Genomic DNA, 19487 nt, shown 5'->3' with positions numbered 1-19487 from the left:
AGAAATATAAATTGACAACCAAACACTTGGGTTTGTTGTCAGAGGTAAAGAGAGGAAAGATTTTTGTAAGCTTTGCAGAAGAAGCTGTTACGCGTCAGAGGCTATTTAGCAGAATCTGTAATTTAGGAAGGTAGAGTTAAATTCTTAACGCAGTGGAATTTCTCTCATCAGAAGGAATTTTTTGAGGCATTAGTCTTCTGTCAGTGACCCAAGGTTCCACCAAGCTGCAAGCAGGCCAAGATCCCATTATAACAGATTAGTGGACCACTATTCAAATCTTGAATGAAGCACAAACAAATACATCTTTGTATCAATAAAATATGTGGCCATAGGGGACAGGACTAGGGGCAATGGACTGAAGCTGCAGCTCCAATTTAGGTGGGCATTAGGAGGGACTTAGGAGGTCAGTCCTTGGAAGAAGCTACCTTGGAGACGTTGTGGAATCTCCATCCTTGAAGATTTCTAGAGCAGTTTGGACTGACACGTGGCTGAAATGGTTTAGTTACAGATGGTCCTGCCTCAAACAGGGGGCTGGACTAGATGACCTTTTGAATTCCTTCCAGCCCCACTTTCCTACAACCTTATTACCTTTTCCAAAAAATCAATACTTCATGCATTTCAGTGGGTAATGCCTTTAATTATAAAAGCAACATTAGTAAAGCACTGTATAAATTTTATAAAAATATAACAGCACTGGATGCATCATCACAATTGGTAGAATAATAGTTAATAAAATTATGAATTGAAATTCCATATTTAAAGACAACCAATTAAAAAAAAAAATCACAAGAGACACTTCAAGTAGCTTAGATACAATGTTTAGAGATTTAAAAAAAAGACTTCTATGCTACTTCAGACATTGAAAAATGTTTTATCTTAATGCAAGGCACAAAGATCACTTCTTGCAGAGGTGTAGCTGGGCAGCTCCATGCCCTGGACCATACCTTTGCAAAGGGCAGTGCTAGTTGCCACAGTGCCTGTGGCAGTGGCACATCCAGCTGCCATTGCAGCAAATGCTTTTTTGCACCCTTACTCCTCCAAGGCAGCACCCAGGGTTGCTGCCCCAGTTGCCTCCCACTCTGTTATGCTACTGATCTCTTGCTCTTTGATACAGAGGTGCAATAAATAAGGTAGAAAGGCAGCAGCCTTACTTGAGTGCGCAAGGGGAAAAGACAAAAAAGCCTCAAGAAACTGTTCCCCCAGCTGGCTGAGGTGACCAAGCCATTGCCGTGTCCAAGGTAAAAACTATAGCTGTACAGGAGTTTGCACATCATGTAGATTTCAAGATCTATGTAGTTTGCCCAGAAAAGTTAAATGCTGCACTGGCCACTGGGAAATATTCTCTGAAGCTCATCAAGCCCAGGTTTAGACGGTCTCACTTGATGGCATTTCCACAGCCACTCTTGGGTGACTGTTAGTCTGGTAGTGGGAAACATCTCTCAGGGTTCAGCCCAAACTTCCTTTGCTCAAAATTTATGCTATTGCTGATTACCTCCAGGAACCACCTTGCATTCATCTCACTCCAAAATTTCTTTAAAATACCCTTCCTACTCTTCAGATAACATCTGTTCAAGCTATGCTTACTGTTAAAAATCTTTCTTTATAGCAATTTAGACATTTGACTGTGTTCATTGCTGTTCCCACCAAAGCTCCAGTCTGAAACTTGCCTAGTATTGAGATGCATAGAGACATCACACAGTTATGGATGCAGCACCAGCAGTGCAATATAGGAGACACTTATTTCCACCCTGATTTGAAGCCTGGGTATTGCAGCCCCAAGGCACATTAGTTAGTTCCTTGTTCACCGATGTAATTGCACTGCAAATTCCTATACCATTTTTTGTCCATCATCCCTATGCTACTTTTGCTGTTGTTACCTGGCAGGTGTCTTCCTCCCACTCTATCATAGGCTCAGGAGGAAAGACGGAGGAGACAAAAGATATGTACACATAAACAGCTTAATGTGTTGTCAAAGAGGGTATGGTTGCTCTATGGTAACTGCCCATGTAGATGCTTCTACTCAGAAGTAAACCCTGGTAACTTATCCCTCGGGGGAAAGGTGTAATTTCCTCCAGGTTGGCTTCTATTTACCCTGGGGTAAACACACACATAGACAGTTACCAAAGAGTAGCTAATGAAGTTAAGCCCTGCTCCCTTTTACCCTTCAGGCTATTGTTTATGTCTATACACAAAGCTACCTGGTTTTAAATATTTCATCTTGACTTTTGCTCAGGCATTCAACTTTATTTCTTAACGTTGGTGCAAATACAGAAATGCCAGCATAAGTGGATCACACTGGAAAATCTCCAAACCCAGGTATTAGCACAGGTAGGTCTGTTTGGATCTGTCACCACCCATGGTGACTTGAGGCACAAGTTATTTATTGCAGCATTTACAATAAAGCTTAGCTATTAAATTGTTAATGCAAACTTCGTTTTCCATCAAGTCTATTCTCTTCTCCTTAACCCTGATTTATGTCTTTTGCAATCATGATGGCATGATATGAGTCTTCAAGGCCACAAAACGATGGCTGGCAATACATTTGCTTGTAATCAGTGGAATGTATGTTGTACATTTCTTGAGCAACAGAATTAGTACTAGTCACCTCATGGGATATTTTAACAAATTGAGCCATCTTCTCCCATTCAGAGATTTAAAGCAACAGCTTGGCTCCAAAAGCCAAATGGGTAGATCATAGTGTATTCAGAAGCACAATCCTTTCCCTGAGGGCTGGTATTAACAAATTCCAACCAATAGCCTAGGTCACTCGTTATAAAAGATCAGGAGACACCTTGCAGTTGAATACTGCATGTCTACACACCGCCTGCTTCCATACCCATTTTTCAAATGCAGTGACCCCTGGATAGATCTAAGAGTCCTCTACAGAATGGCCTGTGTCTCTCATTATACCTATATAATCCCAGCTATTGTTCTGCTGAATTTCCTGGAAAAGCAGCTGCTGCTGGAGACTCTTTAAGCTGTCCAGTATTTCTGGAGAGAGGTGTTGTGCAGGCATCTGGCTTCCCTGTTCTTCCTCTTCCTCCTCTTCTTCGACAGGATCATCAGGAGGCAAAGGGGAACATCTCGAGATGTAGCCCTGGTCAGACTGCACTGACTGTCTTTGATCTTTGGATTGGTCATTGAAGACCAGCTGCTGCTGCTGCTCTTCAGCCTCTTCTTGGCAAAGAGATGGCTCAGAAGGAATGACATTTCGCTGGTAAAGACAGTACATTAAACCATTCAGCTGTTCGTTCAATTCAGCCTGAAGGTGGTCTGTCAATATCTGGCTGTCTGATAATGTGGCGTTAAGGTTTTCATGGAATAGAACACTATTTCTCATTGGGACACTGGTTGCCAGGAGGGGGATTCCTTCCATCCAGTCCTCATTGGTCAGCACCTGATGACTGACTGCATTTTTACTATCTTGGAGAGAGAGTGGCTCCATTATCTGAACTGGAGGAACTTCCTCCATGGGAATTATCATAGTCTGGAAAGCTGGATCTCCAGGTGGATTAAACTGAGGCTGCAGTTTACAGCTTTTGCCTTCAATTTCATTTATATGGAGACTGACCATGTAGCAGCCACTGGGATCAGGCTCCTGAAGACACAACTGCTGCTTCATAATTCCCTTTTCCATGGGTATTAATTCTTCAGGGCTTTCTCTATCCAGAGACTGCAGGTCCTCCTTTTCCTCTGAGCAGATCTCTTTTTCAAACCAGTCTGGATGCTCTGCCTGCCAATCCTGGAATTTTTGCACAGCCTCCTTCAACTTCCAGCCACTGGGGTTTTCAAAACAATTTTCAGGTGTGATCTCCTGGATTCTATGGATTCTCCCTGGCTCAAATTTTTCTATATCTTGGATCCGAAAGTAAATGTCTTCAAACCTGTCCATCAGCTCGTACTTGGATGTGACATTGAATGGGTCAGGAACGTCCTCATCATTACTTATACCTGCAAAATAGCACACTATATACATGCCAAAACAAGCTGGTTTCTTGAAATCTGGCAGGATCAAATTAAAGGCTGGCGTGAACAAATCTCCTGCTGGATGCTGCTGATCTTGTTTGAGACGCACAGCCTCCTTCCCAAGCATGGCCTGCCACTTGGCACGGGTGCCCCGAGAACACAAAACGATGATCTTTGAAGAAAGCTTTTCCATTTCCTTTTTCTGTTGAGTAAGCCAGGGTATGGCTCCCATCTCTGAGATCTGATGCCCTTCCAGCAGGTCCAGAACTACCTCAGTACCACAGACTGTGATCATGAACTGGGCAAACTTCAGCACCACATCTACATACAGTGAGTGGTCAGCAGAGTACACCAACCAAACCTTCCGGGGCTTCAGTTTTGGAGGAGGCATGTCTGGGGGTAACAGTTCTGAAGGGAATAATAAAAAGATAGTGGAATGAATCAATTGTAACACTTGCTAAAACCGTACCTGTGTAACCACCATATGCACATACAGTGCTGCATGACTAACTCCCCAAACAGCCCTTTCTCAAGGGAGGCCTCCCTTCCCTCTTGATGGAGAGCTACATCAATGATCTAGTGAAAGAGCAACTTTCTCCTAACAAACATTCCTCCCCTCCTCCTGGAAGAGTGGAACTTCCAGTCCCAATTGGGTCCCCAAGCAAGCAATCCCAGCTCCAAGACACAGAGATAGACAGTCACGGTCATTTTGATCTCATGTGCAGGTCCAACACAGGAATGTAAGACTGGAAGAGACTGCCAAGGGTACTGAGTTCAGCTTCCTGCCATCACAGGCACCCAACATCATCTAATCCTTTTAATATGTCAGTCAAGCACTCTCTCAAAATTAGCTAGGTTTTTTTTTCTTTTTGGCCTCTGTTATCCTACTGAAAGGTTGTACTCAATTCACTCCTCTGAGGTTAAATTTTCAGCCTAAATTTGGTCATTGCCAGTATATACCCATTTGTTCTTGTGCCAGCATTATCTTATAAATTAAAAATGTTCTTTTGCTTCCCTGGTGTTTATCTCCAATGTTTTCACACACAGCATTCATATCCTGTCTCAGCTTTTGTTTGCTGAACTAAATGAGCCAGTCTTTTTTTATTCACTCTCTTTATAAGAGACTTTTGTTGAAAGCCTGTGGCTGTGTTTGTTGCTGAGATTTCCTCAAAGATATAAGCTGAGTAACAGGTGCAGTGACACCTGTTGTTTTCAGAACCTGAAGCATAAGTCCAGAAGTGTAACCTGCCCTACTCATTTCAATGGTACTAATTCAGATGCCTGATAATAGTACTTTGCATGTTAACACTGTTACCCATTTCATGGCTCATCAGGCCGTGCCAGAAAGGAAAGAATCTCTTTTAGGAAAAGCTACACAATCAACTCCAAGTGACTTTTGTTTTTGCACTGTAGCAAGTATGCTGGGAGAGTATGATGCCTCTCTTCCCTGCCAGTCAAGGCAGGAATCCCAAGCCTAACTAGTCAAGCTGGAGAGCAACATGCCATTCATTTCTCATCAAGCAGAAGGTAACCCCCCCAAGGAATCCAGCAGAGCCTTTGGGTACATTCAGACCCCAGTGAGGTGGAATAGAGCCCATGGACACCAATACTGAAAATGTACTGCGAGAAGTGTTTTATGTGAACAGCATTTGAAAGAGCTTCTTTCCATTTCCTCTTACCTTCCTTCAAATTTGACATCTGAAAGCAGGCTTACTACTTTGCTTTTGTACTCCTAGATCACCCCTATCATGAAGGCCTCCCACAATTTAAAGTTGGAGGAGGGAGGGGAGAAAGATCACCACCATGCAATTCTTCTAATACCAGTTGCCCAGGGTAAGTTTCTTAAGTGCTTGTCTACATATGGAATTACACCAGTATAACTGCAGCTGTATAATTAGACCTACAATTAGTCAATTGGGCCCTATCTACATGCAAAATGGTTTTCCAGAATAGCAATGACACCAAAGCTTTCTAATAGAGAAGTAGCTCACACCAGGAAGAGTATAGCTTAACTGAGTTCCCTGACCAGGAAAAAGCTCTACCAGTAAGGGGCCCTCCTGCCGGTATAATGGCAGCTGCATTATTAGTACCTTAAGCCTTTACTTTCATAAGACAAAACCCCTTCCTCTGCAAGTGGAAGAGCTTTATATCTTAGATGATCACTATCCAAGCCTGCTACTGACATATAAATCTTTTGGTTAAAGGAAACAGAACTGAGGTTGCAGAGCAATATTTGGGTAATATGAATTCTAGTATGGTCCACACTGAACACATGCGTGTGTCTGACAAAGTCTGTCCAATGGTACAAAAAGGGTCCCTTACCATGCGACATGCTGCTACTGTTCAATTTCCCATGATGGCACCCTGAAAAAGAAAGACATACTGTCAAGCTCTTAGAGAATTTTAAAAGTGTGCCCTTAAAATTCTAATGCCCTTCAGAGAGCAGGTTGGAAGAGTGTGGAGGCTTTCTGACACTAAACCTAATGAAAAGCATTAAAATGAGGAGAAAGCAGCCCACTCATGAAGGCTCTCTTCATGAGGGGAAAGGCTGCATGTGAACATAAATAATCTCCTTTCCTTACCATTCAATTCTACACCTAGAAAAGGAAGACTGACCTGCCAAACAACCTCCTTGCTTCTTCTGAAACACAATCCACCCTGCCACCAACATCTTAATGATGACAGTGAGGTAGATATATTACTTCCCCAGGCAAAAATTACTACCAGGGTTATGTTACTGTGACAGTTGCCTAGTGGGTCATCACATGGGACTCAAAATCAGGAGCTCTCCAATTACTTACTGTGTCACCTTGGACAAGTCAATCTTTGTGCCTCACATACCTTTGGCTAGGCACTTATAAATTTCAGGATGAAAAACACCATACAGATGCAAGATGGCACAGCAGAACTAATTCCTAGAAGGGATCAAGGATTAATATTGTGGGTTGGATAATTAGGGTGTGCCAGTTCTGAAGGGTTTGTAAACAACACAGGAGAAGAAACAAATCAGGCTGCAGAAACTTCATATCAAGTCCCAGGGAATATTGGAGATAGAGGGCTGAATACTGCAGCCAGGCCACTCAAGAACCAAGAAGCTCTATCAGGGATGGAACTTAAGGCCAATGCAACCCCAAAGAACACAAGAGACCTTCAGTTAACACGGTGTTTTAGAAAAAAGTATGCTTGCTTTGTATTAGGATGCTATGAGTCCTATAACATGGGCTAAAGGAAATGCTTTTCCTGGCAGAAAGTCACACGAGGATCCAGGGAAGGAAATAAGAAGATACAGGGTGAGAGATGTGTAAGCATGCCTTAGAGTGTTTCCTTCCCTCACTGGTGTGGTCCTTACCTGGTTGTGTTTGGGTCATATAAATGGCCCCAGCAATAATTGATCCCACCAGTAAAACACAGAAGCCAGTGATACACCAGTACAGCCACATAAACATATCATCTATGGTGTAAGAAAGAACAGTCAGACAGAGCATTCAAACACAATTTTATCTGCCAAGGAAAATCTCGTCCAACCACAAAACTCTACCTTGAACACTAGGTATCAGCTGGATAGCAGCAACCCTGCCCTCAGAATTATGGAAACAGCCTCATCCCAGCCCCATGCAGTGGCCCCCGCATGCCTGGTACAGAGCCTGAGCTGGGCCTGTGCTTCATGCCACAGGCTGGAATGGGGACAGAGCTTGCCAGCATAGAGCAAGAGTAAGGAGGGGAGAAGCAGGGAACAAAGGCTGGGGGGGAAGTGGGGAGCAGAGGCTGAGGGGCAGGCACAAGCTGTTTGACCCCTCCACACTACCTGCCCCTCTGCCCCCTGACTGTCTGCTTCCCTGTAGCATTGGAGAGGATGAATTAAAGATAACCCTCCAATAATTAGATTCTATACATGGAAAATTAAAGCAAATTTATACATTTTCCATGTATAGAATCTAATTATCAGGGTCATCTTATATTTGGGTAAATATGGTTAAAAGCTTTCTCTTTTAATGCAAAATAAGGCAGTTTTACCAGATCTATGAATTCTGGACTCAAGACACCCAAAGCATGACAAGCAGAACTTCATGAATAATGCTATTCTGTGTGTAGACTGGCTCACATGCTGGTCACTCTTTGTTACAGGCAGAGGAAAACAAATGTAAAGGGAAGTTCTAGTACCTAGAAAGGAATTCTTACCTGTAGGTTGTGAAGCTGAAAAATAATCAAATGCAAAACAGAGAATTAGATCAAGGCTCAGCTACCATCTATAAAACAGTACAAATCTAATTTAGTAGAAAGAAGTTCTTACTTGGAGCAGGTGGACATTGAAAGACACTCAAGCGCCTTGTACAGTCAGTGCCACAATTTGCAAAAAACGGCTGAATCTGCAGTTAAAACAAATCAGCAAAATGGAAGTATTTCTGCCAGCCACCTGCTCCCCACAACCCTTCCCTTTAAACTGTAACAGTATGATAGAAATTGGGCCTATAGTCTCCCCAGAATGTTAGGGGTATGATTAAAGGTTCTGGGGGCTACTCTCTACCCAAAGATAGCAGACCTGGTCATGAGGGCTATACCCAGCTACTCCATCTCCAGAGTCTCCCAAGAGTGGTTAGTATGAAAAAAAAGAGATGAAAGTTCACTGCATCTGGAGAATGTGTTCATAATATAGTAAGTATTCTTTCAAGAGCGGGCCCAACTTCCCTGGTGTGTGGGAAATTGGGAATTAACTTTTGATAGAGGTCTGTGTCCTAGTAATAGCTTAACTGGTCAGAGATGATTCATCACATACATATTTCTTCCTGGAGCAAGAACAGACAGGAACTTACCTGGACTTTGTATGTGCAACAAGTTCTTATAGGTTTTTCGAATCTGAGTGTGACATTCACGCGCTGCTGCAACCCTTTCTGCAGATATGAGACAGAACAGTGATGAGGGAAGGCAGAAAATAAACAGACTGGAAGTTGAGGTTGAGGGGGCAGGGGAAGGGAAACATAGGTGAGAGCAAAACATGCAAGTCAAAGGATATGAAGTTACTGAGTAAGACAAAGGGAAAGTTTCTAATTAATTTAGGCAGGAGAAAAGAGCTACCACATAGCAGCTCCAGAAAAAGACTATGTCATTCATATTATAAACAATTGATAGAGCACTGAGGTTGCAGAGGTAAGTACTGAAACCTGAAAATATAGAAGTTAAAGTGGTACATAAGAGTCTTGTATCTCAGGTTTAAAGTTGTTCAATGTACAACCTTTTTAGCTTAACCCAGAGGCTATCTTTCCATTATTACTTGCAGTACTTGAATATGCATGTAAACATCATGTATAATCTATAAGAGACAACCAGTATCTTGCTGGGGTTATATTCCTTGCAGTAACTGGTAGGGACTTTGTTTTTCAGTTAGACATTATTCCTCTGTCAGACTGTTGTATACAGCATTCTAGCAATTCTACTACGTATTAGTGCATTGAGAGAAAGAGGAATGTGGATCTAAACAGGACGGGACAGATTAGCAGTTATAAATATGTAGACTTCACATCTAAACCCCTGATAGAGGGTGGGAACAGATGTCAATATTTGAGAGATTTTTCTTCAAGCTCTCCCAAATACTGCTACATGGAGATCTTAATTTGGACTACATAGATTCCAAGCCCAAAAGGGACTACTGATCATCTAATCCGAGATCTCTCATAAAACATGCCTTAAAATCTCCCCAAATTCATTCCTATTTGAATGGCAGCATCTCTTTTAGAAAAGCATCCTGCTGCGATTTAAAAAAATTGCCACTGGGCTGGAAATTCATTACACTTGGCAAGCTGCTTCAATAGTTTGTTATCCTCAAAAAATTGTTCCTTATTTTTAGTCCACGTTTATCTAATGTTAGTTGTCAGGTGTAATGGATCTCATTTACTTTTGCCTGCTAGACTGAAGAGCTGATCATCACATTTTTGTTCCCCCGTAGGTATTTATAGACTAATGAAATCACCCCTTAATTTAATCTGTTAAAATAAAAATTGAGCTCTTTAAGTCTTTCCATATAAGGCACGTCTTTCAATCCTCCTCCCATTTTTCCAGCTCTTCTCAGAAGCTGGGTTCCTGTCTGCCAGAATCCCCGAAACAAAGCCAGACACAACTATGAGCTCTCCCCAGGTTTTGCCTTTACCATGCTATTTAGTAAATGTAGAGGATGGTTTTGTTTAGAGTGGTTTCAGTACAGATGTGGGAGGGAAAGTGATTATACCTCAGAGATATCCTGCGTGGTGTCTTTACATTGGTTCTGCTCATCTTGGAAACTGGTCACATGGATCCGGTATCGGGCTGGCTCCATCCCTGGGCTAAAACTCACCAAAAAAGATTTGTCATCCAGACTTTCAAAATAAATGTTAGGTTCCCACAGACTGCCTGCAAATAATAAAGATATTTCAGAATTACAAAACCTTTCTAGGCAGTCATATGGGGGCACCAATTCCCACTGCTATAACAAGTACAGCCATGCTTTACCTGTCTGCAAACATGGTGTAGTTGTTTTCATCAAAGAATCCTCACAATCTGCAGGAAAAGGAGATGCTGTTGGCTTTTCACACTGAGATGTTGCACGTACATTTAGAATATCAGAATGCAAACAATTTTTGATCCACCAAAAAAGCATCAAAACAGAACAATTAAAATAGTATTAACTGTAGCACAAGTATGAGCCATTTCTTCCAATTACACCATTATTTTTAGGATCCTCCTAAGACAAGGATCTCTTTTCAGAGAAAACAAGAAAACTTACATCCATTCTATAATCTTCCCTCAACATTTGGGTCATTTATACACATACATTTTTGTGCAGATAGACTGCGGAGATCTGGCAGATAGACTTGATTAATCGAATCTGCTCTGCGCCACACGTGAGCTGACAAGCATGTCGCTGCGTTGCTTGCAGTTGTATAAGCAGCAAAATGTGTGTCAGCGTGGAGGAAATGGGGGTGGTACACTTTTGAACTAAACCACCTTCTATGTATTTTAGTTCAAAAGCAGACTGCTGCCATTTTCTTAATGCTGACGTGCATTTCACCATTTATACAACTGCAAGTGACGCAGCGCTAGGCGCTTTTCAAAGCACCCGGCCCTGCGGTGCCTGCATGTATAAAAATACCCGTAATGAGGGAAGGTCTGTGGCAAAGTGAGTCACCTGGTACTGAACTCTAAAAAGGCATGTCATGATTTCATATTCATCTCTGGAGGCAGCAAGATTCACAGCCACAGACCCCATCCCACCAGTCATAGAACTGGAAAATTGGTATTCCAATCTCAAGGCCTAGTAGAAACCATCAGAGGATTCCCTACCAGGCATTTTGAAAGACTTGGATTTGCAGTTGTGGTCTCCATTTACACCCAGTTTGGGCAGATGATGAACGGTCACTTGGTACAACTGGCCAGGCTCCACTTCAAAGCGATCAAAAGTGAAGTTCCACTGAAACAAAGGATAAGACAGTCTCATTCTCACAACTGAACTGTCTAGTCACTGAAATTACCAATTCTTTTCTCTTCCCCACAGTTCATCCTTTTCTTCAGCCATGATAAGCAACAGCTTCCAAGTTAATTGAATATTGTCCGTCTCTTGGACCTTCCCTACAAAACTCTCTCGGTTTGTAATGGTAAAGCCTGAGTCATGCTATGGAACTATTGCCTACAATGGCAAGGGTGCACTCAGCTGCATGCCTAGTTTTACCTAAGTTAAGTTCCAAACTGAAGACAGTTTAGATTGTAATAAAGGGAAGTTAGGATTAATGGCATTTATACAGTTTGAGAGGAAAATTTTTGTGCTGCTAAGTAGTTGTATGCATGGCTAAGCAGTTGCTGTGTTTTGTCGTTTCTCATTTCTGCTTCTTTACCTACAATATTCTCACAGGTGAGTGAGGAGGTAAAACTCCAGGGAAAGATCCGTATGCTCCTGGAAGCCAGAGCTGTTCTCCCCAACATGCTTCTGCTTAATCTCAAATAGTCCCAAGAACTGAGCTCAAGCTGTTCCCAAAGGGAGCTATGGATGGATGAGGCAGTTGGAAAGGAAATAGCATAGAAAGAGCAAGCTGTCACTGTAGGGCTTCCTTTCCTGATACAGCAAAGAAGTAGCTTGGTGATATAAGGAGTGAATTAAAAGAAATATATTTATATCATACCATTACTTTTGCATAGGGAATAACAGTTGTTAAGATTATTTGTATTTCAGTAGCACTGTACAAGGCACCATACAAATATACAGTAATTAAAAGTCTCTGTTTTTCTGTGCCAGAGGACAGTTATAATCTAAATAACAAAGGGTAGGAGAAAAGGAGCATCACCATTCCCATTTTATAGATGGGAAAGAGCGAGGACATGATTTGTACAAGGTCACACAGGAAATCTAAGCAGAGTTGGAAAACGAATCTAGATCTCCCAAAAGAAAGGCCTGTAACTCAGGACTAACCTGCCTGGCTAAGAATTCTATTCCTTTCACTGATAGCCTGACTTTTAATCGAGCAAAACAGAAACACACCTGTGACATACATAACCTTGTCAGAGCCCTCCACACTCACCCGGCTTCCATCTGGACGGACCTGAAGAGGCAGGTTGTTCTGAAAGTCAAACTGGACACAGATTTGTCGATTACTGGATACCTGCAGCACAGCCAGCTCTGCTCCTCGGAGATACTGGATACTAGCTGAAAGGAAGAAATTTGCATTTTGTTCTAGGAATTTTAAATCTAGAAAATTTAACCCCATGGTGATCTCTGGCACACTTGGGGCATACAACAGGCCTACTCTCATTCACTATAGCCCATCAGATAAAGCAGACTTGCTTATTCACTTGCTGACAGCCATCCTCAGATGAAGCAGCACCCCATTAACTGCTGTGCCAATTCATAAAATACCTCAGCATGCTGTAGAAATTGGCACTGGCTTCTGGAGAAGCTTCTTAAGACAAATGGAAACAGGCTGAGAAATGAGAGGGGAGTGGTCATGGTTGAGGCTGACTTTTGTTATATGGCAATGGAGCAGGGACAGGAGAAAGGACCTTAATAGACAATTCCACATTTACACTATTTCTTACACTGTAGGGCTGATATATCTGGTTCTGGTATCTCAAACAGATAAATGTACTTACCTGAATGGCTTATACCAGGCTTGTCCAACATGGGGCCCACCAAGCCATTTTATCTGACCCATGGCAGTGGAGCACGGAGCCACGGTGACAGCGACAGCGGGGCCGCCATGGAGCGGGGAGCCGTGGCGGCAGAGTGCGGAGCTGCAGTGGTGGAGTGCAGAGCTGTGGCGGCAGCACAGAGCCGCAGCAGCAGAGCAAGGAGCCGTGGCCGCGGGGCAGCAGCAAGACAGGCAGGGCCGGCCCGCGGGCCCTAGCCGGCAGCAAGGGGAGGGGAGCTGCTTACCCCTGTCAGGCCCGGCTCATCAGTGAGCCGGGTCCTGCCGCAGCTGCCCTGATGGCTGTGCGAAGTGGTGCTGCCCTAGCCATGCCTGATTGGATGAGCTGTGGACGGGCTCTGCCCTTTGCCCCTGGCATGTGGCCGGGGGAGCTGCAGCATGGCCCGTGCCCTGCCTGCATGCATGGTGGACGGAGGCACGAGGTAAGTTCCTGTACGGAGCTGGAGGCGCCTCAGAGCCGGCCGGGGCTGACGGAGGCACGGGGTAAGTTCCTGTGTGGAGCTGGGGGTGCTTTGGAGCTGGCTGGGGCAGACAGAAACACGGGGTAAGTTCCCGTGTGGAGCTGGGGGCGCCTCGGGGCCAGGCCGGACGGAGGCATGGGGTAAGTTCCTGTGCGGAGCTGGGGGTGCCTCGGGGCTGGACTGGGGCGGATGGAGGCACGGGGTAAGTTCCTGTGCGGAGCTGGGGGTGCCTCGGGGCCAGGCTGGGGTGGACAGAGGCACGAGGTAAGTTCCCGCGCAGAGCTGGGGGCGCTTTGGAGCTGGCTGGGGTGGACGGAGGCACGGGGTAAGTTCTCGTGCAGAGCTGGGGGTGCCTTGGAGCCAGGCTGGGGCGGATGGAGGCACGGGGTAAGTTCCTGTGCGGAGCTGGGGGCACCTCGGGGCTGTGTTGGGGCTGTGTGCGCGCACGTGTGTGCATGTGCGCGTGCATGTGCGTGCTTCCCAGCACATCCCAATAGCTGCTTCAGCTCCGTCTGCTGCAACACACGTGTGCTTGGAAGCACACATGCACATGCATGCACACGCACACACACAGCCCCAACCCCCCAGATTCCCACCAATCTGGTACTTTTGCTTACATTTTCTCCAGTGGCTGGGACACTGAGACAGCCTATAAAATCTGGGACTGTCTTAGCCAATCCAGGATATATGGTCACCCTACGTATAAATAGTCTAGATTATTTTTGTTGATTTTTTTTTTTTTTTTTTAAATGATACACTGATTCCTATTGAATTTCAGAAAAGTACCTTGGGTGGGTCCAGGGACAGCATACTCAGGCATTTTCAGTTCTTTCTCCTTTCTTTTTCATTTTCTCCTGTCATTTCCATTAGGTACATTCCTATCTTTTAATGCCACCCTCTCTTTTGGTTCAGATACAGAGTTGCCAATTCCCATGACAGTGGCGGAAAAATTTTGGCTGGAGCTGAAACCAGAGAGAAGCTACAGCCCTCTAACAGATTTTAGCAAGGGAAATGACTTTTGTTGATTGCTTGCCCATTTCTCCAGCTCCTGCACAGAGGAGCTGATTAGCACTGTTCAAGAAGGAGGCGTGTCAAAGGTCACGTGACATCACTTCCTGATGTGATGTCACTTCCCATGAGGTCTTTGAATATGGCTTGCTGGCCCACTGGGCGATAAAAAGTTCGTGATCTGGCCCCACATTCAAAAAGTTTGGACACCCCTGGCTTATACCAATCAGCACATTTATAACTGTGTCCATACTAGAGGACTGTGCCACTGGCTATATGCCTTCCTAAATTAATACTTACAGTAGTGCAAACCAAAGTCTGCACTAGCCTTCAGACACATCTAGCAATGCACCACCTGGCTTTGCATAGACAGCTATTTTTCTTTTGCTTGAGGCCAGTCAGTCTAGAATTACAGCTGACAAAAGTGGGAAAGGGGGCTAAGGGAGATTTCACAAGTAACTGAAAACTCAACAAAGGGGCAAATTTGGAAGGTAACCACTATCCTCTACTGGCACTGGGCTGCACTTCCCAAAGTGCCAGCTCTGGAGCTTCTGTAGATGTAATATAGGAAATCTATGTCACAGGAACTGAATTTAATTATTCTACTTTGAAGAAACTTGCAGTGGACTTGAGACAACTGCAGCTAAGTGACTGTGTGAGGTTTCTGGATAGACTGCTATCCAGTGGTAAATAAAACCTGTACATTTCCCATCTACTTGTTTTCACTTTTGGCTAGATTCCTCTCCACAAGTTTATGGTTTTAAAGACATATCTTTTTACCGTTAAACATGTTCCAACCCTTAAACAATGCTAGTAACTAGCACATTTCTAGAAAGCTCTTTTTGCTGACAGCATGCACACATATGTAAAACCAAGTTCCAGTAAAATGCATGTGAACAGGATCAGTTTGGAACATCTCTTAGTACTGTACTTGGCATTTTCTAAGCATTTTATGTGCCATAAAAACCTAATTTAATAATAAGAAAATCAGACCGTTTAGGGTGGCAGAATACAGTCCCTCGATCAGATATCGATGGCACTGGGAACTTGCCTTCAGCATGGGAGAGTTTAACACCATGGTTACATTTAATTTTTTTCCCCTTCTTCCATCTTTAAGCATTGTGCTTCCACTCAAAAAAAAGCACATGGTCTCTGATGAAGCCTGAGCGATAAGGAAGGGAAGAATTTCCCCTGGGGTTACTTACCTCATGGTCTCATGCCCAGTAGCTAAGCTGTCCAAAACCTACTTCAAAGCTACACTAGCCAACAGCTTTTAATACTACAGTCCTACCACTATCTTTAATAGATCCTTAAGCTCTATAAACGGCTCCCTTTCCATATTGACGAATGATGATCACGTACCATCCGTAGCAACCTTCCATTCAATTCGCAGGACTGGGAGTAGCTTTTCCTCCTGATCACGGAAAACATCAGGGAAGACATCAAGACTACTTGGTGCAGACGGTGTCCATGTGGAACTTTGTAGCCAGCTCTCATCCATGCAGGTACCTGCCAGTCAAACCAAAGCTGTTTCTTAGAGCTGAGCAGGAAACCGTTTCCTCACTGGACAAAATTTAGATTTCAGGAGTTTTTCTGTTGTGTCAAACACTCCCAACCTGCTTTAGTTTAAGCTACCTTTCATCTTAGTGGGCACTGTACACTGTGGCCAGTTTGTATGGGATCCTCTGGCTTCTGCTAGAGGACAAAACCTGCTCAAGTGCATGGAGGTATGACTTCCTCTTGTGTGATTTGCAGACACCTTGGTGATGAGTCACAGAAGAGATCTGCCCAAAGAGCAGGTGGTCTTGATCATCGGGAGAGCCAGGCACACGGTATGCATGACATGTGAAGACTATAAACTTTGGGTTCTCTGTGGAGACATACTTGTCTTTAAAATCCACAAGGAAAAAGGGAGCACTGATAATCCAGTCTGAACTCCTGCCTAAAAAAGACTAGTTTCACTCAGTAGCTTCTGCATTTCTTGTTGCGCTTGACCTACCCTTGTTTAAAAAAAAAAAAAAAAAAAAAATCAAAAAAATCAGATGACAGGGAATCTGTTGCATCCCTATATACACAGTTCCAATGAGTAACTATATTCTTTGTTGGAAACAATTGCCTTCTTCCTATTCTGAATATGTCCAGCTTCATCTCCTAGCTACTGGCTCTTAAGTCTTTTCTGACTTAACAAACCCTCTAGATTAAAATAATTCATGTTAGCCAATATGGTGGTACAGGAAATGGATCTTGTCATCTCATCATAAAATGAAATTAGATTTGACAAGTTTGACAGATACATGCAATATACACAGGATTTTGAAAAGCACTTGACTTTGCACCACACAACACTGCAATTAAAAAAACACTATACAATATCAATAAAGTATACATATAAAAAAATTAACTGGCTGACAGATCTCAAAAAGTAGCTGTCAATAGGGAATCATGATCAAAAGCAGGTGTTTCTACTGAAGAATTGCAGAGATCAATTCTAGGCCTGATGGTATTCAGTATTTTTAATCAGTGAGATAGATGTAAAAATAAAAATCACTGCTAAAATGTTATGGATGACAGACTCATCCATTCTTATTTACCACTACCACACGACAGACTGTCAGAGTGGTAAATGAGGACAGGGGAGTCACATGCAGTGATCTGAATTACTTGCTAAATTGGACCCATTCAAACAAATGCATTAAGACAAAATGCAAGGTCATATATCTGGGAACAAAGAATTCAGGCCATACCTGTAGAAAGGTGTCTTCCTGTCCCCACCCCACTCCCACTTCCCATGAACAATCTCCTTCCTATGTTAAACTTCTATCCTTAAATGAAACCATCTCTTAACTCCTCTTGAACACATTTAAATAGACTGAGCTGCTTTAGTTTTACTACAAAGCAGGTTCACCAGAACCTGAATCATTCCTATAGCCCTCTTCTGATTTATGAACCTCTTTTTATACAAACTAGGTACAATAATTGCACGCTGGACTCTAGTAATTGTCTCACTAATGCTATATACAGTATTATTAACCACCTCCCTCTTTCTACTTACTGTTGCTTTCTTCTACGTGCAAGGAACTCATTTGTTCATCTAGTCACTACATTGCACTGAGAAGCCTGGTTCAGTTTGCTATCCTACCTTGTCACACACAAACTTTTACAAGCAGTGATTTTAGATTTTATTCCAGATCATCTATTAAAATATTGAATAGCATCGAGCCAAAAACAGACAAGATCCTTGGGCATGCGACAAATCACCTTTGAAGGTAAATTTGAAAGATTTATTGTAGTTAGAAGTGCCACATTATTTCTGCAGTACTGTTTTTAATAAGAATGCCATGTCATACAAAGTCAGTGCTTCACAGCAGTTGTAGTAGACTAAGTTACTTTTGTCAACAAGAGTTGAAGTCTCAATATGATATCAAGTCGGTTTGATGAAAATAGGTCATACCAAACAATGCTGACTGGCTTTAATTCTATCACTCTCCTTCCATTCCTTATTGATTGTACTCTATATAAACTTTTCCATGATTCCCCCCAACCCATGATGTGTTAGCCTAACTGGCCTATACTTACCCAGTCATCCCTTTTACCCTTCATAAATATTGAAACATTAACTTTTCTACCCTTCTGGCTCAACCAACAGCTATGACATGCTTTGTCTATACTTTGAAACACTTGGGTGCAAGTTATCTGATCCAGGGCATGTCTACCTAAGACGCCTGATGTACACAAGACTAAATCTACTGAGCATCAACGTGGCTGGCAAAAACCGTGCTAATGCGCAGTAGACTTGGTCACAAAAAAGTGTTAAATAATGTCACAAAAAAGTGTTCATCTTCACTAATGCACAGTAGCACTGATTATGGTGCATTAAGTTTAGTACCTGTTATTACATGTAATTATGGTGCATTAATGGATGTGTAGACATGTTCCCTGAGAACAAAAATATTTAACTTTAGGATTTCCTGTTTCACATTTAGTTTTCTAGTATAGTATGGAAATACATCCTCCAGTTACTTTCCAGCGCAGAACACATATTTAGGGAACATTTCTGCATTATTACTGATAATCAACACAGGTGATAAAATTAAGGGAGCTATTCCTCTTGTTTGATACCCTTTAAAAAATGTGTATTGACCATAGGCTTTTTACTGCTATGCCTAGTCTCCCTCAGCAGTTGGCTGCAGTTCATATCTGCTAATTTACAGTCATTATTATCAACTTCTTTTTCCAAGTTACATTGTACAGTTCTTCATCATGCCTTGCTAATACATTAAGTTTGCATCTAATTCTAAATGCTGATTTAGTAAGATTGGTGTGGGATGGATATACACGTTACACATGAGCTTATCCTTAAAAACTATGGTGGGACCTTAAGAATGACTCTATTTTGAACAGAAGCTAAATCATTTTGTAACTGTTCTTTTTGAGAACTCTCATCTAAAACACAATCTCCACTTCCTCTTTTGGATGGAGTTGGTTTTGGATTCATGACGTGAGCTGCTTATAATACTAGTCCTGACAATAATACTTAGTTCTATACCTTTCAGTGGTTTAAACAGAAACACTCAGCTTGTGAATTCAATTTAAAAACATGTCACAAATGAAAACACCAGGAAGAGGAAAAAAGGACTTACTGTTTCTTACAAGGCAGTTTAGATCCTGTGGAGAAAAACAAGACAATCACTGAGAGAATAGAAATTGTTTTCAGATATACTAGTCCTTTGCAAACAGAGAGAAGGCAACCCAGCAAAAACAATAGTTTTTCTAACTAACAGATATGGGCTGGAAGTGACTTATTGTTATCAGTAAAATGAAGTATGAAGTTACCATCTGGACAAGCTAAGGGAGGAATCAGGTACACATTCTTGAAGGGTGAATTTAA

At 42.7% G+C, this 19487-nt stretch overlaps 1 protein-coding gene across 1 annotated transcript in view; it reads right to left on the bottom strand.

Annotated features, from left to right (window-relative positions):
* Positions 1-616: 616 nt before the first annotated feature.
* IL17RA (interleukin 17 receptor A) overlaps positions 617-19487 on the bottom strand; it is a 38165-nt gene continuing 19294 nt past the window's right edge. Inside the window, exons 2-13 of the mRNA XM_006261825.4 lie at positions 19240-19264; positions 15962-16108; positions 12507-12631; positions 11278-11404; positions 10447-10494; positions 10187-10347; positions 8778-8855; positions 8258-8333; positions 8146-8160; positions 7316-7417; positions 6289-6330; positions 617-4374 (exon numbers count right to left, since the gene is read on the bottom strand). Of these exons, the coding sequence (XP_006261887.3) occupies positions 2870-4374; positions 6289-6330; positions 7316-7417; positions 8146-8160; positions 8258-8333; positions 8778-8855; positions 10187-10347; positions 10447-10494; positions 11278-11404; positions 12507-12631; positions 15962-16108; positions 19240-19264 (2451 nt within the window). The 3' untranslated portion in view covers positions 617-2869. The remainder of the gene's footprint in view (positions 4375-6288; positions 6331-7315; positions 7418-8145; positions 8161-8257; positions 8334-8777; positions 8856-10186; positions 10348-10446; positions 10495-11277; positions 11405-12506; positions 12632-15961; positions 16109-19239; positions 19265-19487) is intronic.

This window comes from Alligator mississippiensis, chromosome 4 (assembly GCF_030867095.1).
Source record: "Alligator mississippiensis isolate rAllMis1 chromosome 4, rAllMis1, whole genome shotgun sequence".
Classification (NCBI taxonomy): domain Eukaryota; kingdom Metazoa; phylum Chordata; order Crocodylia; family Alligatoridae; genus Alligator; species Alligator mississippiensis.
Note: the sequence above shows the minus strand (reverse complement) of the source record. Positions and strands in the feature narration are given on the sequence as shown.